The 22,893-nt window shown below is 40.7% G+C and overlaps 1 protein-coding gene across 1 annotated transcript in view; it reads right to left on the bottom strand.

The window, feature by feature from the left end:
- Positions 1-22,893, bottom strand: part of LOC149278643 (succinate dehydrogenase [ubiquinone] flavoprotein subunit A, mitochondrial-like) — a 32,403-nt gene that overhangs the window by 3,899 nt on the left and 5,611 nt on the right. Inside the window, exons 4-13 of the mRNA XM_089501912.1 lie at positions 10,125-10,214; positions 7,316-7,477; positions 6,916-7,059; positions 4,842-5,006; positions 4,368-4,516; positions 3,707-3,831; positions 2,820-2,988; positions 2,248-2,443; positions 1,738-1,909; positions 800-918 (exon numbers count right to left, since the gene is read on the bottom strand). Coding sequence (XP_089358038.1) covers positions 800-918; positions 1,738-1,909; positions 2,248-2,443; positions 2,820-2,988; positions 3,707-3,831; positions 4,368-4,516; positions 4,842-5,006; positions 6,916-7,059; positions 7,316-7,477; positions 10,125-10,214 — 1,491 coding nt within the window. The remainder of the gene's footprint in view (positions 1-799; positions 919-1,737; positions 1,910-2,247; positions 2,444-2,819; positions 2,989-3,706; positions 3,832-4,367; positions 4,517-4,841; positions 5,007-6,915; positions 7,060-7,315; positions 7,478-10,124; positions 10,215-22,893) is intronic.

Genomic DNA, 22,893 nt, shown 5'->3' with positions numbered 1-22,893 from the left:
GTAGTTGTATACAGGTGCACCACAGGCAATAATAATGTCTATGTTAGTGCTTACTTCACGCTGTTGTTGTTTCAAAACATCAATTCAGCTTGTTAGCTTTTTGTTTGAGGTGTACTTTGGTTCATTTTCTGAATGGTTTAATAAATTGGAGTCTTGTGTCTAAGCACTTTTATTTGTCTAATACAATTTCTGTTTACGTTTTCTAATTAGAAAACATACTTAACATGGTTACACCTCCGATTTCATTTAGATAGTTCACTTAGAATATGGGTGTTACTGATGGAATATACTTAGTTGTATTTTCTAACAAGAAAATGTGTACCTTCCTTCATAAATGGTTAAGTTCATACCTAAGATGTTTTTTCATATTTTATGAACTAAAGCGATGCTTTCTCAATGGTCCCAGCCCGTTACATATCATGGACCACGACGATATTAGGAACTATGTGTTTTCATATGTATCTTAATAAGACTAATGTGTTTTTCAAATAAACTTTAAAATGCATGGTTTGTCTCCTTCTAAACAAAAAATATTGGGGCCAAAACCTGACATGTTCAGTGTGCACAAAAATGGCACCATGAAAAATGGGGCATGTATTCAATTATTTCCAGGGCTGGTTTTGATTCCCAGTTCGTCCATGCATAATTCTAGGAATGTGCTTAAACAAGATAGTGAACTCTGCAAATCCTTTTATTTGACTTTTATAGTAGTGCAGTTCATCACAAACGATCATTTCAACGACAATAGCAGTGAATTTCTGCACAAGAATATAAGACACTCTTAATACCAGATACCCACCTTCTGCATGTTGAGTCTAAGCTCAGAGGTTCTTGTGCTTCCATTGGCAAACCGTAATTTATCCAGATTTGCAACAGATTCCTCTCCAGCGTTTGGTTTAATGGACGGTATGGGCTCACCTAAAAAAGGAATAATATAAACAATATAATACACAGTAAAGTAAATAATCCTTTTATAAAACATAAGCAGTAAATGTATTAACAGCAACACATAGAATTACACTTGGGATGGTGCTCAGGTTTTTTTAAAGATAATCCAAAAAAAGGCAATAGCCACCAAAAAGACAACAGGCTAAGGTTCATATATATTGAATTTTATATTTATATTTGTACTGTGTGCCTATTTCTAGTTTTTATTGTCTCTGTTATTTGGTGTGCCCCCTATACCGTGTTTATGTTCATAAAATCAATATCCACTGACCCATATCAGCCTCCAAGGTAGATTACAGTTTCCTTTTTATAGAAAATTATTAGATTGCATGCATGGCAGTCCAAAGGTACAAGGGAGCCCTAATGCTATATAATAATCTTGTGCAGTAATTACAAGTTGTGTGACACTGGGATGGATCAGAAGATGTCTTGTCTTGATTTTAATAAAAACTACTTAGTGTCCTGAACCATAGACATTTACCAGTAACATTTCTATCACATTTTATAACACTTATCAGTGTAGAACTACGAATAGCTACAAGATACAGTACAGTGTCCAATCTTCTACACAGGTCTGGGCATATTGAACTTCTAAAACAATATGCAGATCAGAAAGGATACTTTTTCACAGTGCGGTGCATTAAGTATTATATTTTGGTAGATCCGCAAGTGCTGTAGACCATTTCTTAATAATTTCTTAAAATGGCAACAGAAAATGATCAGTATTGTCCTTGGACAGAATGATGGCTGTCCGTGACAGATGTACCCCTTTTTTATTATAGCTCTTACCAGGCTTGCATGACTCTGCAATGCTCAGAGCACAGGCACGACCAAAGACAACCAGGTCCAGGAGGGAGTTTGCACCAAGTCTGTTGGCTCCATGTACAGAAGCTGATGCAGCCTCGCCACATGCATATAGACCAGGAACCACTTTGTCTTCCCCATCGACGTGAATAATAGCCTGGAAATAAAACAAGTTAATGTACAACTTTATACAAAATGAATGTTCACTACAAGATCATTTTCATGGTTCATTCAGATTCATAGGGAGTCTCGTTCTTACAAAACCCATCTTAGACTCTGCTTCTTCCTTATTTTTAAATATTTTACCTGTACAAAACAAAACAGTAAGAAAAGTAAGTAAGGAGTAAAAGGAAGATGGAGTTGCAGAATGTTCCAGTGTAGCAGCATATGTACCTTTAACAGATTGGCCTTAGACAAAAATCTATAAGGACCAGAGCCCAAGTACTCAATGCTATGTAAGTATTCTTTGTATGCAGATACTGCAGGTTATTCTACCTGGCCTTTGTAATTTGTTGGGATCCCACCCATGTTATAATGGACTGTTGGGAGGACAGGAATAGGCTCCTTTGTGACGTCGACACCTGCAAAGATCATAGCCGTTTCAGAAATTCCTGGCAGGCGAGTAGCCAGCTGCTGAGATGGGAGGTGATGAAGCTGAAGGTAGACATGCTCCTTGTCTGGGCCACAGCCTCTGCAAAGCAAACATGGTTTTGGGTTAATTAAATTAAATTACAGATAATAATCAAGAAAATAATGATCGGCAATATCAGGTGTAAAAAAAATACTGAGAACTGATTAACCTGTGTGAGTCTATGTTAAGAGATACTCATGCATAAATAAAAGAAAAGTCACATAATACATTTAAGTCTTGCATTGTGCTTTTAGCTGAGGCAAAATTACACAAAAGTTAGGAGAGTGCCCACAACAGCATGTTTCTTCTATTACAGAATAGAAAATTGTTATACCCTACTCAAATATTTGGGGAGTTTTTCATAACTATGCACTATGACACATATTTCTGATAATATAAAATCTCACTAAATACATTCCAACGAGAAAATGTGTACCTTCCTTCACGAATTTCAATGGTCATAGAACGGCACACAACATCACGTGAAGCCAGGTCCTTTGCTACTGGTGCATATCGTTCCATAAACCGTTCCCCTTCACTGTTGATAAGAATACCTCCCTCTCCACGACAGCCCTCTGAGATCAGACAGCCAGCTCCATAAATACCTACAATATAATTGATTACATCTGGAAATCAAGCAAGTAAAAGAGTGCTTTCATCAATCCATAACTACCATCTCCAGCTCTATATCATTGCTAAGCAACAGGAGGAGCATTAAGTTTGGGTCGAGTAATATCCAGATCTACAGTATAACAATAACAAAATTCACATTCACAACTAGAGATTCATTGTGGGGCATCAAGTAAAGACCACTGTTTGGTCTGCAGGAAAATAATTGGTGTACTACATTCTACTGATATAGAGTAAAAACAATGTCCTACAAACCTTTCCTGTGTACCTGATATCTCATCTCTCTTTAATAATATTACTTTTTTTTAAAAAGTTTTTGAAATCTGAAATTACTACAACAATTTTAAAGAGGAAATCATGGCTAGTTTATTTTTATTTATTAGCTTAAACTGTCCCTTTCTTTATTCAATCGATGCAGTGCCTCGGCCATGCCCCACACTAGATTTTTTTCCTCCTCCTCAGTCTTACCCCTTATTTTGCCACAAATCTATTCTTAGACTCTCAAGAGGCCTAACATTTGTGTTTTGACTTGACAGAGCATCGATCTTTGCCTTCACTAACACAGACATTTTCTGTCTTACCAGAGCAAGTAAGCAATTGAAGAATGAAATATAGGCTGGAGCGCACTTGTATCAGCCACTTATTGGGAAGGGGAATAATGAAGCAGTAGACCACCCTGACCCGTGTTAATACCTGTTGGGTGAAACTGAACAAATTCCAAGTCTTGGCAGGGAAGCCCAGCTCTTGTCACCATGGCTGTGCCATCACCAGTGCTGGTATGGGCAGAAGTGCAGCTGAAATAGGTTCGCCCATATCCCCTGGGAGAATCAGATGATATCAGACACTATTATTCAACAGCATAAAAGAGTAATAAAACAATCTCCTATTAAGGGCAACATTAGTATCATTGGATTATATATGGATTCATGCTAAAAAATTTATTTATATTAGGGTGCGTTTTGTAAATTATCTACATAATCTATCAGTCACCAACTGGTTAATAGCAGTATTTTTTAAATATCTTCTTTCCAATAACGTATGAACAAATGGCACCTCAATGAAAAACTGACATGCAAAATAGATGTGCACTTTGTAATAGATTACCTATGCACTGTGCTAGTGCTATTAAGTGCACAGATTAAAAGTATTTGTGGCTAACTATATCTTTGCTTACAGCCCTTTGCCTCCAGAATAATAAATGATAAGGAGCTTGGTGGTAATATGTTCAGGAAGCACGAGGCTATGTATTCTGCAAACCTTATTTTTTTAAGAAGGTTGCATTGATGCATACATGCATGTGAACATCTACACAAAATAATGAGAATGATATTAATAGTTAATAATAACATTTTACCCAGTAGCAATAACAGTGTTCTTTGCCCTGAAACGATGTATGGATCCATCCTCTATGCATAGTGCGATTACACCACGACACTCCCCATTTTCCATCAACAGGTCCAAAGCAAAATACTCCACAAAGTAGCTGGTATCATATCTCAGCGACTAGAAATGTATATATTATACAAATATTACAAACATCAGATCTATAAGGAATTTATATTACATACAACAGATTAAATATCCATAAGGCAGCAAAGGCAACTTAATTGGGAAGAAGAAATGTTGCTATTAAACATTTAAAAATACATATTCATATAAAAATAACTGCATTACAAACAAAAAGCAATTATTTATTGAAATAATTTAAAATGTATTTCTATTATTATCTTTGGCATAAAATATATATTTTTGTGCATAAGGATTACCGGTAATAATTGTTTCTGTCATTTTTGTGAAGAAAGCACTTTGATCCAATTTGTTTTCTTACCCTCCCATACAAAGTATGAAGCAACGAGTGTCCGGTCCTGTCAGCCACACAGCAGCATCGGTGAGCCTGCCCTCCTTTTCCGTACTTAAGTGACTGTCCTCCAAAAGCACGCTGGTAGATCTTCCCTTCTTCTGTCCGGCTGAAAGGCATTCCATAACTTTCCAGCTGTGTCAGGCACAAAATTCATAATGTAGAGCAAGTGGGTTTACCATTTACCCAGTGTTTGTAACAGCGGTTGTTGGTTAGTTATTTCTGAATAGGATGACGCTGGATGTCCTCTTTTTTAGGCACAGTGGCTATATGGCACCCAGGAACCACTGTCACTCCTCACATAATGTCCTATTGTTATGTGTTTATCACAGTTATCTACAGCCATATCAGGTTTTTTTTATCTAATACTAGTAATAGCTTATAATAAGTAAGCACTTGTTAAAAACATTTCACAGGAGCAATTGTTACCAAGACAAACACATGTGTTTTACCTAGTAAACCAATTATGCCAATATTCTACTACTTGCCTAAGGGATGGCCCTTCATAATGTATAGTTTATGCGATTAAGGAGAAAATGTTGTATTTCTACTCTCTTGTCAAATTGTTGGTTTAAAGACTCCTAGATGGGGCTTTAGGAGTTGGTGTGGTGTCATCACCATTAATATGTTATTCTCTTCTGCCATTGCCTGTACTTGCACAAATTAGCCTAGTTTTCCTGTCTTTAATGGAAAAGCTAACCTATGGCAATGTCACAACTTACCTCAGCTCCCTCGCTGCTCCATTGACCCCTCCGAACCACGGCCACCCGAACACGCACATGCTTGAATACTGGGGCGGACCGCAACCTCCAAACATACTCGCATCACGTCTCCCAGGCAACACAAGACGCCAGGGAGACATGCACACTCAAACCATGCCCTGTGGCTAGGAAAGGAGTGTCACAGCCACCCGCACAATGGCACTCACCGCAGGAGTTATTCTGTCCAATTCCCTGATACCAAGAAAGGGGCCCTTAGCAGCAGAGAACCAGGACTTAGAGGATCCCAACAGCAAGGAGGCCTAATGCGGGCAGGTAGAAATAGGTACTGAGTAGATAAGGTGAAGGAATCTCCAGACGAACCCCACAGGTAGAATAAAGTCGAAGGGGTAAACACGGAACAGGTAGTCGTACAAGCCAGAGGGTCGAGACACGGAGCGGGAAGTCAGCCAAGTCAAACTGGTACACGGATCAGGTAGTCGTACAAGCCAGAGGGTCGAGACACGGAGCGGGAAGTCAGCCAAGCCAAACTGGTACACGGATATCCGGGCAGAGGTACAGAGTCACAATCCAAAGAGTAGTCAGGCAAGCAAAGGGTCAATGGTAACAGTTCAGGACCACAGCCGCAAACGAAGTAAAGGACCACAACAGGGTGCAGGAGAAAAGGATTTCCGGCTTTTTAAAGCCGGCGCCAAATACAAAAACCCCGCCTCCATGGTGATGTCACGACCGAGCCTCCAGCCGTCCATCACTGCCCCGATACCAGCCACGCGGCTTAGCCGCGCCCCTAGAGTTCCTGCAGGCAACGCCAGGAGAAGAGGTAAGTACACTGACAGGGGAATCCCCAGACTCAACCCCTTGAGTCCCGCGCCGGCGGCAGAGTCCTTGCCTGCCAGCAACGGAGCTCCGGGATGCAGTCTCGGGTTTCCGGCAACCGCGGACGGCAGTCCACTTGCCGGTACCGGGAACCGTGGGATTGGGAAAACGACGTCCGGGAGCGGCGATCCGCCCGCCGGTGCCGGGAGATTGGGCACCCAACATCTGCGGGAGGCAGTCCGCCCGCCGCCGCCGGGTGCCAGAACCGTGACAAGGAGCACCCTCCCATGGCAACCTATGGCTTGTCACACTGCTTCCAAACCTTTGTTGCATATTGACCCTTTGGGTTATCTTGACCCTGCTTCTTGTCTAACCTTTGTCTGGATTTGTTGCCTTGGACTTTATTTTTTATTTTCTTGATTTTTTATTTCATGTACAAGTCTGACAAGATCTGAATAAAGGATTGTATTTGAAAGTGTGAATACATTCAATGTTGATAAAATATTTACCTCGATTACTGAAGCAGGTGCTTGCTCAGTCATGTAATGGATGGCATCCTGATCACCAAGCCAGTCAGAACCTTTCACTGTGTCATAGAAGTGCCACCTCCAGTCATCTGCTTCCATGTTTCCAAGAGCAGCATTTATCCCACCCTAAGTTAAGTTATATATTTTAGCACAAATTAATATTTTGCACCATTAACTTTATGTATTCATATCACCTATTTTAACTACATATACAGTATAAACAGATTACATAACAAGGCCTTATTGCTATCATTTGGCATGTATCGTTTTAAAAAATAGTAGTATATCCTATCATGTAGTCTTGGTCTTTTAGGAGAGAAAAATGACATTGTATATCATAGGATGTACAATTTATTTATTAGGCCTCCTTTGGTTCACTAACCTGGGCTGCAACGGTGTGAGATCTTGTAGGAAAGAGCTTGGTGATACAGGCCGTGTTGAACCCTGCCTCAGACAAGCCAAATGCTGCTCGAAGCCCAGCTCCACCTGCCCCAACAACAACCGCATCAAATTCATGGTCTACAACGGGATACTGGGTTGAAATCTGCTAAGAGATAAAATAAATACAGTATGAGAGATAATTAATAATCCAGATATACCTTTCTACCAGGTATAGGTATTTAGTAATACAGTAAATATTCTGTAATACATAAAGTTTGCGGTTGAGAAGAAGAAGCAAGGATCAATTTAAAAAAAAGCTAAAGTGAGGCACTCAGCAATATAATTGTGATATACCAATAATAAAGAGTAATTAGTTCACACTTAATGGCACACCAGCTGGCTGAACCGACAGTAATTCCTGCAAAATCTAATACGAAGAAAAATTAAGTCCGGCAGAATGACTGCTGCGAAAATACCAGTGATTTTCACTCCACTGCAAGGAAGTGTGACGTCTCATCTATAGCTTCTTGATCAAGCATTAGCAAACCATATAGGTTTGTATAATCCTGCTTGATTTTCAGAAACAAAAAAATTGGAAACTGGTGTCATGAGAGTCTTTGTATTATTGGGTTTGTATTGTAAATACTTGGGGGGGCAGAATATTATTAACTGTACCAAGCTCCAGGTACTACAGTAATATCTGCCAAATAATTGTAAAGGTTAAAATGTTTAAGAAGGATAGAAATATAAAAGACCAGCTGCATCTAGTAACATCAAATCTAGCGCTAGATGATTTATGAGATGACTGTTAAAAAATGCCCAGATTTATCTAAACTACAAAAGGTTACACCATTCTGAAATTTACTTCCATATGTTGATTTATCAATATGGCTAGAAAAGGGAATATGGAGAATTGGGGAATTATTTAAAGCAATTATTTTTTACTCTTTTCACCAGCTCAATGATAGATGGTCAGCGACAAAACAATTTTTTTTTATTTATTTACAAATACGACATTGTATATCCTCTCATTCAGATCGTTTTTAAGGAGAGAGTTAGACTTCTTTCACCATTATGGAACTCTGTAAACAGGCTTCTAACACCCAAAAAGATGGTTATTATACCTTTTTACATAGACAATAAAACAAGGTGAATTACCTTATATGATTTAATTGGGGGAGGAAATAAGGAAGCAATTCACAGTGGGATAAGGCCTTGCTTACCTTTTCCAAAGTTTCTAGCTGTGCAAATCATTTAGCAAATACTAAGGAAGTTTTGTTATGATGGTTTCCCAGAAAAATTGCATTGTATGTTTCTAGCTACAAATAAACCAATCCCGTTCCCGGGATCAAAAAATACCCTTATTAAAACCCCACCCTAAAACATAACTTTTATTAATATGTTTATTAAAAGGTATAACCAAAAAAAGATTTTTAAAAACACCAGTGTCACCAGTCCTACCATGAAAAGTATACCTCACTGTAACATAAGCTGTGTAACACTAATATTAGGTCATACATACTGTTGATGGCTGCAGTCCTAACAACAGAAATAATTCAATTATGACCAGTGACAGAGGCTAATTAAAAACTCAGACAAGTAGCCCCCCTGACATGTTTCGCTCCTCAGAGCTTCATCAGAGGTCTGGGCTAATTGTATGTTTCTAGCTATACCATCCGCATGTTGGAGGGAGTGTGGAGAAAAGGGTACACTTTTATACATTCTTTGCACTTGCCACAAGATTAAATCAATGTGGGATACTGTGTTTCAATTAATTTCTACAAACTGTGTGGTTCTTGCTCCACCAGAGGTGTCCTTCCTGGGATACCAGGTATTTCTTAGAGATTTTCTAAATTATTGGGGTATATACTTTTTGCTGCTAAAATTGCACTAGTTACAAACTGGGAACAAATTACAGATCCAACTTTCCAGAAATTAAGCCCATTTTATTAGACATTAAAAATATGATACACTAAATTCATAACACAGTAAAAATATTTGATCCAATTTGGGCTCTGTGGTCTACAGCTATTAATGATTTCAGAATTTAGTTTGTTTTTTCAATGTATCTGGAAACAACAAAAAAACATATTACTCCCTTCTTTACTGAGGATGTTTTGTGCCTGAAAACCTTGTGCCTGAAGACTTTTTCATTTTTACACTGTCACCTTTACCATAATTCTTCTTTTAAATTTGTTGTGCACCCAGACACATTATAAATTGTTTTTTCAAGGACAGATAGAGATTTATTTTGATTCAATTTTTTTTTATTTTTTAACTTTAATTTGGCAAAAATGGCTGCATGAAAACTGTGGAGATGATGTAGGGATTTGTGACAGACATCAGTTACGATGTTACTATCACTAATTTTGGGAAAAATAGCAATACGTTACTTGTACTTATTGCCCTGTAACTTGCGCAAAAAAAAAAACACTGGGGTTTTATAAATAAATATTAGAATCTATTTTTGGAGATGAGTAAAAGATTCTTCAAATAAAAGTCAGAAAAAGTTTTTTTCCAATTCTTCAATTATAATTTATAAAAAAACTTTTTTTTATAATACATTATATGCTATGAAGAAAATAATGGTATCTAAAAGAACATTATTAGTCTTTTCTGCATTTAATTGGGGGTACAATGTGTTTCAATGAGTTTTTTGTCTCTCAATGTATTTTGTTTTCTCCATAAAAATATTGGACAAAAACATTTACAAAGGACCTTCATATTGAAGGAAATTAAGGAACTGTATTCCCCCAAAAATGAATACCTAAAATGCCTGTTATTTGTACAAACAAAAGCTGTTTACTTACCGAATCTGAAACTTTAGCTGATGCATCCTTCTTCCCGTACACAGTGAAGTGAAAAGAGCGCAAAGCACCTGGGGATATGGTAGACCATTTCTGGAAGAAAAACAGAAACATTACAATTGATTGAAAGTAACTTCATACCTGCCATCATAAACATTGGTTATATTTGTACAACACTGTTAAGGTTACAAACCCAGGCAAAAAAAATCAGTTTTGAAACACCCACTAATGAAAGAGAGAGAGAAAAGAAAAAGCAAATCAGTGGCAAGAATGATGTTTTTGTGTTCTCGGCTAGAGAGAGAACAGTTATTAAGAGAACTGAATCTAGTCACTGCCACTTTAGAGCAGAAATTAACCCCTTCAGTCCCCTATGGACGTACCGGTACGTCCAAAAAACACATCCCAAGAATCCCCTATGGGGGGGGATAGGTCCTGGTCATTTCCTAAGTGATGCTGTTTCTTTTACTAGCCATGTCTCTCATGCTAATGATGAAGAGTTTAAATGAAATGTTTTGCTGTTAAAAGATCAATATGATCATTTTTCTGATGCTTTCATATATGACTGCATTTTAGCACATTTGAAATCTATGAAGATAATCACGGGTACCACCCATAATGCTATAAATATATTAACGCCAAAAAATACAGTTATTAGGTATAGATATTCAAGGTGATTTTCCTCAATGGATGCAAAACCTTTGTTAAGCATTAAAATAATGATTGCCCGGAATGGGAAAAGCAATCTCCTCTATAGAAGACGGTTTAGGAAAAATGGGAAATGAAATATTCAGAGGCATTTGTAACAGATTCTGTATTTTTGGATACTTAAAACCACTGTTACTGTTAATACTTGGATCTTTTTATTTGGTATCATGTGGCAGTTATTTTCTCTTTTGCCTAAAGGTAAACAAGTCCAAAGAAGATCAATACTGCAACTTATGACATGCTCATTACAAGCATTCTTAACATACCTGTTTTAACTTCCAGAATACTATTTGATGTATGGACGTATTTCCAGTTATTAATCGATGTAAAATCAAGACATAGAAATGTATGCACTCTTTTTCCATTGCAAGAAATTTAACACCTTAATAATCCTTATTTATTTATATACCATAATATCACAGAAATATTGGGACATTCTTTATAATCATTACAATCGCTGCAATGATACATCTTCACAACAAACAGAATCGCAATATCTCCCCCAGGCTCCCAGGCAGATTGTATCTCAAAGTTTACGAAACAAGGATGTACTCATACCTATAACAGATGCTGACGCCTCCGACAATGAAACAAAGTTCTCATGATCATGTATGGTGGCCAAATTGTAAATGTTTTGTGTTTAATGATATGAATTTGATGGCAGAAACACCTCTTTCACCAATAGGTCCAGAACATGGTGATCCTAATTTTACTTCTATATTAATGCCATTGACTGGACTGAATAGTCACGATATTGATTTTTCTATAACAGGCCTCAGTAAAAGTACGGTCAATAATTCAACTACGCAAAAATAGTACTTAATGCTTAATTTACTTTCAGAAGTAAATAATAACTATAATTGAACTCTCAGTCCTTTCTTAAAATTGTGCTCATGACTTCATTTATTGAATGTGAGGCCTATCCACATGTATAAAATTGAGATTTGGTAATTCTCAATAACCTCTTAAGACATTGCATGGGAGGAAAGGTGTGGACCCATCATACTAGCTGCACACACACTGTGTGAGCAGCCTCACTTTTACCGTGGGGTCAGGGAAGTTTGCATTACATGACTCCGCTTTGTTCTGCATTTGCAAAACAGAACACGCACCAATTTAACCCCTTAAGGACAATAGGGGTTCTTACTCGTAGTATATTGTGGGACAATGGCTTTTAACATTTTTCAGTGTTGCTGTTTAGCTGTGATTTTCTTCTTTCTCATTTCATGCTCCCACACATATTATATGTTGTTTTTTTCAGGACAAACAGGGCTTTCTTTAGATACCATTATTTTTATCATATCATCTAATTTACTATACAAAAAATGGGTATTTTTTACTCATTTTTTACTCATCTGCAAAAACGAATGAAAAAAACCTGCTAAATAGATTCTACTATTTGTCCTGAGTTTAGAAATACCCGTTTTTATGTTTTTTTGCTTTTTTCTGCACGTTATGGGGCGGTAGCGTTTTGCTATTTCCAAACCTTTTTTCCCAAATCTGGTAATTCTTCCCCCCATGTGTCACTTCGGGTATCTTTGAAGCCGGCCAATGCAATTTACCCCATCAAACCATATATTTTTAAAAACTAGACACCCCAAGGTATTTGAAATGCTGGTATTTTAACCATTTCCATGCACTAATTTTACCACCAGCCTTTGTGAAACTTTATGGTAGTACATTTTTTTTTTATTTTTTTCACACATGTTGTACTTCAGGTATAAATTTATTGCTCCTGGTATATGTCCGTGTCAAACAACATCCCAATATGTGTTCAGTAACATCTCCTGAGCGCAGTGATACCCCCCATGCATGGGTTTGTAGGGTTATTTGGGAGGTAAAAGGCCGCCTTTGTGAGGTGTGTATTTTTATGCCATTTAGACATCTGATCCTACTGCCCCCATGTCCCATATTTGGGACATCTTTGTACCCGGCCAATTCAATTTACCCCATCAACTCATGCATTTTTTAATATGGGCATTTGTAATGCCAATATTTTAACTCTTTCCATGCTGGAGTTTTTGTAAAGATAAAGAATTTTAGGACTTGCTTTGAAAAACTTTTTTTTTTGGTGACAGTGGGGATTTTTACATGTTACCATATTTAAAAAAAAAAAATAAAAAATGTAACATTTTTGAACAACAATTTTCTTTTTAATTTTTTATTTTTTTTTTTTACTAATCACTCTGATTGGTGAGCTGGGCTCCATTGACCTTGCATGGTTGGATGCAGTACCTGCATTCAACCTGCAGGAGGAGCTCGAGAGTTCTCAAGAGGGTCTGGATAGACCATCTGTGAACTCATTTTCTATTGTTAATGCCCTCCTGTGAATGACGGTCATTCCGATGGCTTCCTAAGCTGTTTTAGCAGGCGCCGCCGCGATCTTTGATGATCGGTGCGGCAGCCATTTTTCTTCCGGGGAGGGCTTTCCTCCCTGGATCCATGGTCAGCCTCACTTGTGAGGCTTCCGTGGATGCTGCAAAGCCGCCGATCGCGGCGAAAACGCAGCGATTGCGACGATGCAGCTATTTAACGGCAGCCTGTACAACTCACCAGCAATTAGAATAGCTTTACAGTATCAGTAGCGTACCTAGCGGGGGGGGCGTTCCACACTGGGTGCCGCTCATCAGGGGGGTGCCACCACGCGGGCACCCCTCCAGAGACGGACAGTAATGCTCGGTTGGGGAGATCAAAGATCTCCCTCCAACCGGCTTGAAGTCAATCAAGGGAACGGGAGGTCTGTTAATGCAGACCTCCGATCCTGCTCCCTTGCGACTCGTGAGGCAACTGATGCTGTGCGTCGGGATTTGCTGTCATATCCCGGCGCACAATACTGAAGCCGCACCCACCGCCTTCCGCACTCTGCACTGCACTGCACTGGAAGGACAGGACACAGAAGAAGAGGAAGAAGAGCCAAGAGGAAGAACGAAGAGGAGGAGGGAAAGTGACATTGACATTGAAAAATCAGCCAGTACATGCTGGAATCTGTGTATGCCTGGGCATGGTAGGATTGTGATTGCTGTTAACAATCATATATATATATATATATATATATATATATATATATATATATATATATATAGTCTAATTTTGGTGTGTTAATTACTTTTAATAAAAGTGTTTTTAAAGGTGTGTGGGGGGGTAATTTTCGGTTTCGGCCAAGTGAATGGTGAATTTTCGGTTTCGGTCCAGAATTTTAATTTCGGTGCATCCCTACTATATACTAAGCCAGACACTGAAGTGGTAGGCCTACACCATCTCAATGTTTGGCTTAGTATATAGCGATAGGGGTTATGTTGCATGATTGTCAATGTCTGGATCAATGTATAGTGATAGGGATTACGACGTACCACCGTCAGTGTGTGTCTCAGTATATAGTGATAAGTGTTATGCTGTACCACCGTCAATGTTTGCCTCAGTGTATAGTGATAGGTGTTATGCTGTACCACCGTCAATGTTTGCCTCAGTATATAGTGATAGGTGTTATGCTGTACCACCTTCAGTGCGTGCCTCAGTATATAATGATAAAAGTTATCCTGTACCACTGTCAATGTCTGCCTCAGTATATAATGATAACAGTAATCTTATACCACCAGGCCCGGACTGGGACAAAAAACAGGCCCAGGCATTTCAGACTGAGCAGCCCATTTTTATGAAAAAACATATATGTACATACATATACATAATACTTGGTCATTCAACATGGGAAGTCTGAAGCCACAATTTAGTACAACTAATCCTTTAAAAAAATATTAGAGTAAATAACACAATATCTTATCTTTTCCACTAAATGATTTCAGGGCCTTGAATGTTTTGTCCCCTGAAGTCACTACAAATTCAGGAGGGCATTTTATCTCTGGATAAGTAAAAATGAAATAGTTCCTACTGTAAATTAAGGAAACAGATAAGCAAACACACACACCAGGACAGGCTTTTCCACACCGACACCCAGACACACACACCAGGACAGGCTCTGCCACACCGACACCCAAACACACACCAGGACAGGCTCTGCCACACCGACATCAAAACACACACACACCAGGACAGGCTCTGCCACACTGACATCCAAACACACACACACCAGGACAGTTAAAAAAAGAAGAACTGGTTCAGCACTCAACTCCCAGGAAGCTGGGAGCTAGCAGGAAAAAAGGGCAAAACAAAAACAGAAAGCATAACAAAAATAGCAATGTTTGGCCGAAACGTTGCTTTTTTGTTTTGCTTTCTTTGAATAAAGTAACCTAAGGATTGGAAGCTGATTGGAGTGCTGGGGTTCTTTTCTGTGTTCAAACACACCAGGACAGGCTCTGCCACACCAACACCCAAACACACGCCCCAGGACAGGCTCTGCCACACTGACACCCGAACACACACACTAGGACAGGCTCTGCCACACTGACACCCAGACACACACATCAGGACATGCTCTGCCACACTGACACCCAGACACACACACCAGGACAGGCTCTGGACAGGCACACCGACACCCAAAAACACCAGGACAGGCTCTGTCACACCGACACCCAAACACACACACCAGGGCAGGCTCTGTCACACCAACACCCATACACAAACACACACCAGGACAGGCTCTGCTACACTGACAACCACACACACACACACCAGGACAGGCTCTGCTACACCGACACCCAAACACACACACAACAGGACAGGCTCTGCCACACTGACACCCAATCCCAAACACCTGGACATGCTTTGCCACACTGACACCCGCATCCGGAGGGTTTCCACGGACGGTTTCACTCAGCCTGCCTGTGGCATCTTTGCCCCCAAAACAGCCTGCCTGTTGCATCTTTGCCCCCCTCTTACACATCCATGCTACCACACACACATTGTCACGTTTCACCATGCGCTAGCTGGACTTGTTCAAACTTTGTTGTTCATTGTCATTTGCCGACCACTAGTGGCCGCCCTGGCCATTCTGGACCTCTCTGACTAATTATCAGGTCCAGCTGCAGGGGCTTACCTGATCAAGTCAGCCTTGATAAACCTGCCCAGCCCTGCAGTCTGGGCCTTGACATTAATGTTTGAGGACTACCTGTTTGGTTCCTGCCTTGTTCCAGAACCTGCCTTGTTCCAGAACCTGCCTTGTTCCAGTACCTGCCTTGTTCCAGTACCTGCCTTGTTCCAGTACCTGCCTTGTTCCAGTACCTGCCTTGTTCCAGAACCTGCCTTGTTCCAGAACCTGCCTTGTTCCAGAACCTGCCTTGTTCCAGAACCTGCCTTGTTCCAGTATCTGCCGTGTGCCCCGCAAGTGGTCTTATCTGCCGTGTGCCCCGCAAGTGGTCTTATCTGCCGTGTGCCCCGCAAGTGGGCTTATCTGCCGTGTGCCCCGCAAGTGGGCTTATCAGCCGTGTGCCCCGCATGTGGGCTTATCTGCCGTGTGCCCCGCAAGTGGGCTTATCTGCCGTGTGCCCCGCAAGTGGGCTTATCTGCCGTGTGCCCCGCAAGTGGGCTTATCTGCTGTGTGCCCCGCAAGTGGGCTTATCTGCCGTGTGCCCCGCAAGTGGGCTTATCTGCCGTGTGCCCCGCAAGTGGGCTTATCTGCCGTGTGCCCCGCAAGAGGGCTTATCTGCCGTGTGCCCCGCAAGAGGGCTTATCTGCCGTGTGCCCCGCAAGTGGGCTTCCTGCCAAGTCGAGTGACTTTTTGTATATATTGATGTACCATCGCATTCAATACAACTCTTAATCCAGATCTGTTGTCTGTGGTTTATTCCTGCGCCTGTCTGTAACAACCCCAGACCATAATGCATCGTGAGGTACAGACAGAGCCCCTCGTATCCCCTGCACCTGGGCTCCTTATCAACCTGTGTTCCCAGCTCGTGACACACATATTCATTCACTCTTTCACAAATATTTATTCACTAATTCACAGATAATCATTCACTCATTCAGATATTCATTCATACATTGATACTCATTAATTCCCTCATTCAGAAACTCATTAATTCCTCATTCAGATAATCATTTACATATATTCATTCACAAACATTCATTCACTCACTCCTTCACATATATTCATTAATTCATTCTTTCATTCAATCTCACATACTCCATACAGCCTCCCAACTAATGATGTACGCACCACTCGCAGACTTCTGCAGATCTGCACAGGGGGAGCAGACGCGCAGCAGGGTCATGTGACATACGTGACGTACGTCACATGGTTCCGTTGGATTCCTGTGTCGCCCTGGCGGGAGAAGAGACGCTGCTCACGCGCGTCTGCCAGGTAAGTAGCGGGCCCGCTGCTAGAGTTGCGGGCCCGGTCGCAGTTGCTGCGGGCTTAAGAGGTAGGTGCCTATTTTGCCTTGCATTAAGGACGGCCCTTTTGCTCTGCATTAAGGACGGCCGCATAGGCCCAGTCAGTCCGGTCCTGACTGGGCCTATTTAAAGGTAGGGGCCTGGAGCTGCACCTCCATTAGCCCCTAAGTAAATCCGGCCCTGCAAATGCCCGGTGTGCCCGATGGCCAGTCCGGGCCTGTATACCACCATCAATGTTTGCCTCAGTATATAGTGATAGGTGTTATGATAGGTGTTATGCTGAACCCCATCAATGTTTGCCTCAGTATATAATAACAGTTATCCTGTACCACTGTCAATGTTTGCCTCAGTATATAATGATAGCAGCTATGCTGTACCACCGTCAATGTTTGCCTTGGTATATAATGATAGCAGTTATGCAGCACCACCGTCAATGTTTGCCTCAGTATATAATGAAAACAGTTATGTTGTACCCCTGTCAATGTTTGCCTAATGATAGAAGCTATGCAGTTTGTGGGGGGGGGGTGCCACATACAGGATCCGCCCAGGTGCCAAAGACTCTAGGTATGCCCGTGTACAGTATTATCTTAAATACCTACAAGTGACTTCTAGATGAGATTGTGTGTTTGAAATACTGTTCATTTACACCAACTAGAATGAGTTTATCATTTTGCAAATATCATCTACAATTTAACTGAGGTCTCATTGTTTCATTGAAATATTAAGCGATAAACTCCTTACATATGAGTAGCCTGGGGGACCACACAGCAAAAAATACCTAATTTATGTTCAGCCACATCCTCTGAGTATAGCAATACCACGCATGAATACATTTATCATGATTTCGGTAAACTAAGCCCTAAAGTACTAGATGCACCAAACATAAAGACATCCTGTGTTTTTCATGGTATTGTGTTTGAGTTCATAACGCCTAATTTTATGGCAGACAGGAGGCTTCATATTATGTATTAAATCTTTCTTTACTACTCATAGCAGCAAGAGTTAACAAAGTAAAGTAAAAGTTTTTTAAATTAGTCAGGTGTGTAACAGGTAACTAGTAACCAATCAGCATGTAGCCTAGGTAATATAACATCTGGAGTCCTCTTTCACTTCCTCTTTCTTTGCTGCTCTTGTGAAGATAAGTACTATATTTTATAGGAAGCTTACTGTAATTGGTTGCTTAGTTAGGGTTATAGATACCCTATGAATCCTTCGTCTGTCCCTCCAGGATAGTCTCCAGCCTCAAAAGGCTAATAGATGGATCTTTGTCTTAGATCACAAAAGTAGTCACGACCACCATGATTGTGAAGAACAAATGGAACATTTTATTGTTGTAAAACATAGCCTTATATATCCACATAATTGAATTAACATTAATAAACATGTAGACGACCCAACCTTTAATCCCCTTTGGCTACTGAATATCCTCCTGGCAGTAATCCTGTTAATGGGATTTGTTAACACAATGGAGTTCCTGCTTGAGCCATGTTTGTTATGCAGCCAGGCTGGAGCCATCTCTGTCTACCTTGGGGCCCTGTATGACAGGTCATTCTGTCACACTTATGAAGAGTTTATTCTTTCTGTGAATATTAATACTTACATTGTGCGGTTACTTGTGCACATGTGTTTGCATATAAGTAACGTGTGTGTAGTCAAATGCGTGCGTTAATTGTGTATATATATATATATATATATATATATATATATACACATATACTTTTCCACTGTGGTTTTTTACACACAGGTTTTTCCCCCCCATACCAGTTTATATATAGTATTCTGTATAAATCCTACCTCTTTACCTACCTCTTTATCCTTTCTATTACACAGAAAGCCCGTCTCTCTAGACACACGCGCTAAGTCTCGCGAGACTACGTACTGGCTGGTCCTCAGCCAATGAGACGCGCGCTTTTTTCTCTCGCTGTTTTACTGCCACCTATTCTCCTCAGGACAATACTAGCTACAGTATTCTGCATTATATCCTTAGTAGAATAGAAATATATATATATATTTCTGTGTATATATATATATATATATATATTTATATATATGTATGTATGTATGTGGGTATATCTATGTATGTAAGTGCATATATGTACAGTATGTATGTTGGTGCCTTGTATATATGTACCGTATTTGCTCGATTATAAGACGACCCTGATTATAAGACGACCCCCCAAAATCTGAATATTAACTTAGGAAAAAAAGAAAAAGCCTGAATATAAGACGACCCTAAAGGAAAAAAGTTTTACCAGTAAATGTTAATTCATGTAAACTATTTTTTTAAATAAAAGCTATGATTGAGAAAAATATTTTTTTTGTTTTTATTTCCTTGTATTTTCCAACCTGTCCCCCAGTTACGCACATCTGCCCCCAGGCTTGCCACACCAATATGGCACTGTGGCCCATGATATGCCTTTTAACCCTCTATATGCCACTGTGCCCCATGGTATGCCTTTTGACCCCCTATGTGCCACTCTGCCTCCAGAAATGCCTTATACCCCTATATCCCATTCTGGCATTTAGGGGGTTAAAATGCATATTATGGGGCAGAGTGGCATATAGGGAGGTATAAGGCATTCCAGGAGGCAGTGGCATTAAGGGAGTTAAAAGGCATTGTATAGAGCACTCTATAAGGCATTTCAGGAGGCAGAGTGCTCTATTAAATGCCCCCTTAACGCCACTCTGCTTCCTGAAATGCCTTATAACTCCCTATATGCCACTCTGCCCCATAATATGCCTTTTAACCCCCTAAGTGCCAGAGTGGCATATAGGGGTATAAGGCATTCCAGAAATGCCCTATGTCCCCCATTTAACACACACACGCGCACACGCACACACACTTACCGGTGCTTCCAAATTCCTGCTGTATTGCCGGGGCAGCGGGTTGACGTCTCCTTCCGCTGCAGCCGGAAGGAGGTGGAGTTGGCAGCGGGGGGTTGTCTGCGTCCGTCGCGGATACCTTTCCCGGCTGTCAGAGATCAGAGTTCCGGCACCTGTGCGGGGAACTCTGATTTCTGACAGTCGGGGAAGGTATCCGCGACGGACGCAGACAACCCCCGCTGCTAGCCACACCTCCTTCCGGCTGCAGCGGACGTTGTCTACGCGGATCGCGTAGACGTCAACCCGCTGCCCCGGCAACACAGCAGGAAGCACCGGTAAGTAAGTGTGGGGGGGGAGACAGGAGGATCCAGGTCCCCTGCAGCGGTGCGGGGGATCTGGATCTTAGTCTCATAATCAGACCTCTATTTGAGGTCTGATTAGAAGACGACCCCGATTAGAAGACGAGGGGTATTTTTCAGAGCATTTGCTCTGAAAAAAACCTCGTCTTATAATCGAGCAAATACGGTATTTCTCTTGTAAAACAACATAACTAAATATACATTATCTTTACATACATTTACAGAGATATATTGTTTTCCCCATTATGGCTAATGAACAAGCAAATATAAAACCCTTTCCTTCAGATATTTCTGAGGAAAAAGATTATGAATACGTTACTGAAGAACATATTCACAGTCTTGTAGAAACAAATCTGTCCAAGCTGCTATCCGTTCAGCTATGTCCACCATGCAGGACACGATTTCTAAATCAGTAACACTAGCCATTGCTCAAGCTACTCCTAGAGAATCCCCTCAGAAAATTCCATCTACTCCTTCTGAGTTATTCTGGTCCACTGAGGACTCTACCACAGCTATGGCTAAAGGCATAAAAAAGTCTGGTAAATGTTCTCAGAAGAGACATTTTTGTTATACTGATACCTCTTCCCCTAAACATAAAAAATTAATGTCCAAAAATAGGATCAGGTCAAATCACATAGCTCGCACATTAAAGCTAGCTCTTCTGCAGGTGTCCAAAAGTCACACCTTTTACCCTCCGCCCTTGAGGAAGAAATGTATAAGCGGGCAATCAAAGTCCCTTGTCAGCTTGAACCAGACTTAAACGAAACCTCATCAAATGAATCTTTTTTGGAGGAATCAGATTCCTCATATATAGATGAAAATTCGGACTATGAGGAGGTTTCAGATGAAGATGTTAATAATATGCCTATTGATGATGCCACAATTTTGGACAGCACAGGAGAACCCTACTTTGACCCAGGGCACATAAAACACCTGCGATCGGGAGAGTGGGTCCCTCACCTCAAGTTGCAAAATTTTTATCCCTTTGGATGAGAAAACCTCTAGAAAAATCAGCTAGGAGCAAATTGAGAGCAGAATGTCCTAGACCCACATTGCCTCTTAATGCAGCCTCTACTCCCGAACTAGACCCCATTCTAGTCAAATATTTAATGAAAACGGGGAAAAATCCCCAAAAAAGCATTGACAGATCATTTAAATCGTGCCTAGACAAATTTCTTGACCTTTTAGGTCCAATTACAAAGATTTTGGACTTATCGGAAGAAGCCATATCTTCTGGCAAACCCATAGACGTAAACATACTTAAAGGCTGGGCCCAAAGGGCAGTATGTCTTTTGGGTAACACTAATGCCGCCTTTTGTGCAGAGCGGAGACGCTCTATCCTTATGAGACTTGATCCTCAACTCATACACTTGGCTAGTACTGAATCAAAATAGAGTTTTTGGCAGGGCTGGGAGAGGAAAGGGCCGCTTTCCCAGCCGCCAATTCCAAGACAGAAAATACTACAAAGGCCCTACCCATTCCGAAAGACCCTCCTACACTCCAACAAACACTTTTCAACCCACACCCTTCTTTCCCTCACGAGGACGCCCTTGGAGGGCCAGAGGTCACAGAGGCTACCCCAGATCCAGACCTCCTACGGGTGAGTGCTCTAATTCCACTTTTTTCCCATATTCCCTTAGGGGGAAGGCTCACACATTTTTTCCACAATTGGACTATGATTACGTCAGACACCTGGATTCTAAACACCATCTCAGGGTATCAGATAGAGTTTGTCTCCCCTCCTATACAACTAACAAAATCTCAACCTATTATATTTTCAAAAATATATCAAAATCTAATAAGAATAGAAATCAAAGAATTACATTCCAAGGGAGCAATTTGTCCAATCCCACCTCAATACCCTGACGGAGGTTACAGACCCGTCATAAATTTGAGAACCCTCAACAATTATGTCAGATATCAGCATTTCAAAATGGAAGGGATCCCTATCTCACAGTCCCAATTCATCCTTCTTCTCAACCCTATCTACAATTCTGTTGGGAAAATCAAACTTGGCAATTCACCAGCCTACCGTTCGCCCTTTCTTCAGCACCTTTACGAAACTCCTGAAACCGGTAGTAGCCACTCTAAGAAGTCGAGGGGTTCGTCTTATAATTTATTTAGACGACATTCTCTTAATGGCCCAATCATTACCACTCATTCATTTACATATGCAATGGACAGTATCATTACTCACGGACCTCGGATTTTTTATCAATCTCCAAAAATTGGTTTTAACCCCAGGAAAGACTATAGAATTTCTAGGTTTCATAATAGACACCCAATCGGCTCTTCTCAGTCTCCCTTCCAGGAAACTAAAAACAATTCGAAGGGAGATTCACTCCATACTAAACAAACAATTAGTTTCCTTAAGGACAATTGCTCGTGTTGTGGGTCTACTTTCAGCCTCAATACAGGCCATTTTCCCAGCCCCTCTGCATTACAGAGCCCTTCAACCTCTCAAAACCCGAGATTAAAGAGACGGTTTAAGTTACTGGGACGAGATAACCCTCGATTCAGACACCAAGGAAGAACTTCTTTGGTGGCTACAACACATCCAAGCCTGGCATGGAAAAATCATTTTCAACTCCTTACCAGAC

The sequence above is a fragment of the Sceloporus occidentalis genome, unplaced genomic scaffold (genome assembly GCF_023333645.1).
Source record: "Sceloporus occidentalis isolate IW3139 unplaced genomic scaffold, rSceOcc1.0.p SCAF_187, whole genome shotgun sequence".
NCBI lineage: Eukaryota > Metazoa > Chordata > Lepidosauria > Squamata > Phrynosomatidae > Sceloporus > Sceloporus occidentalis.
This window is presented reverse-complemented; position numbering and strand designations above follow the sequence as displayed.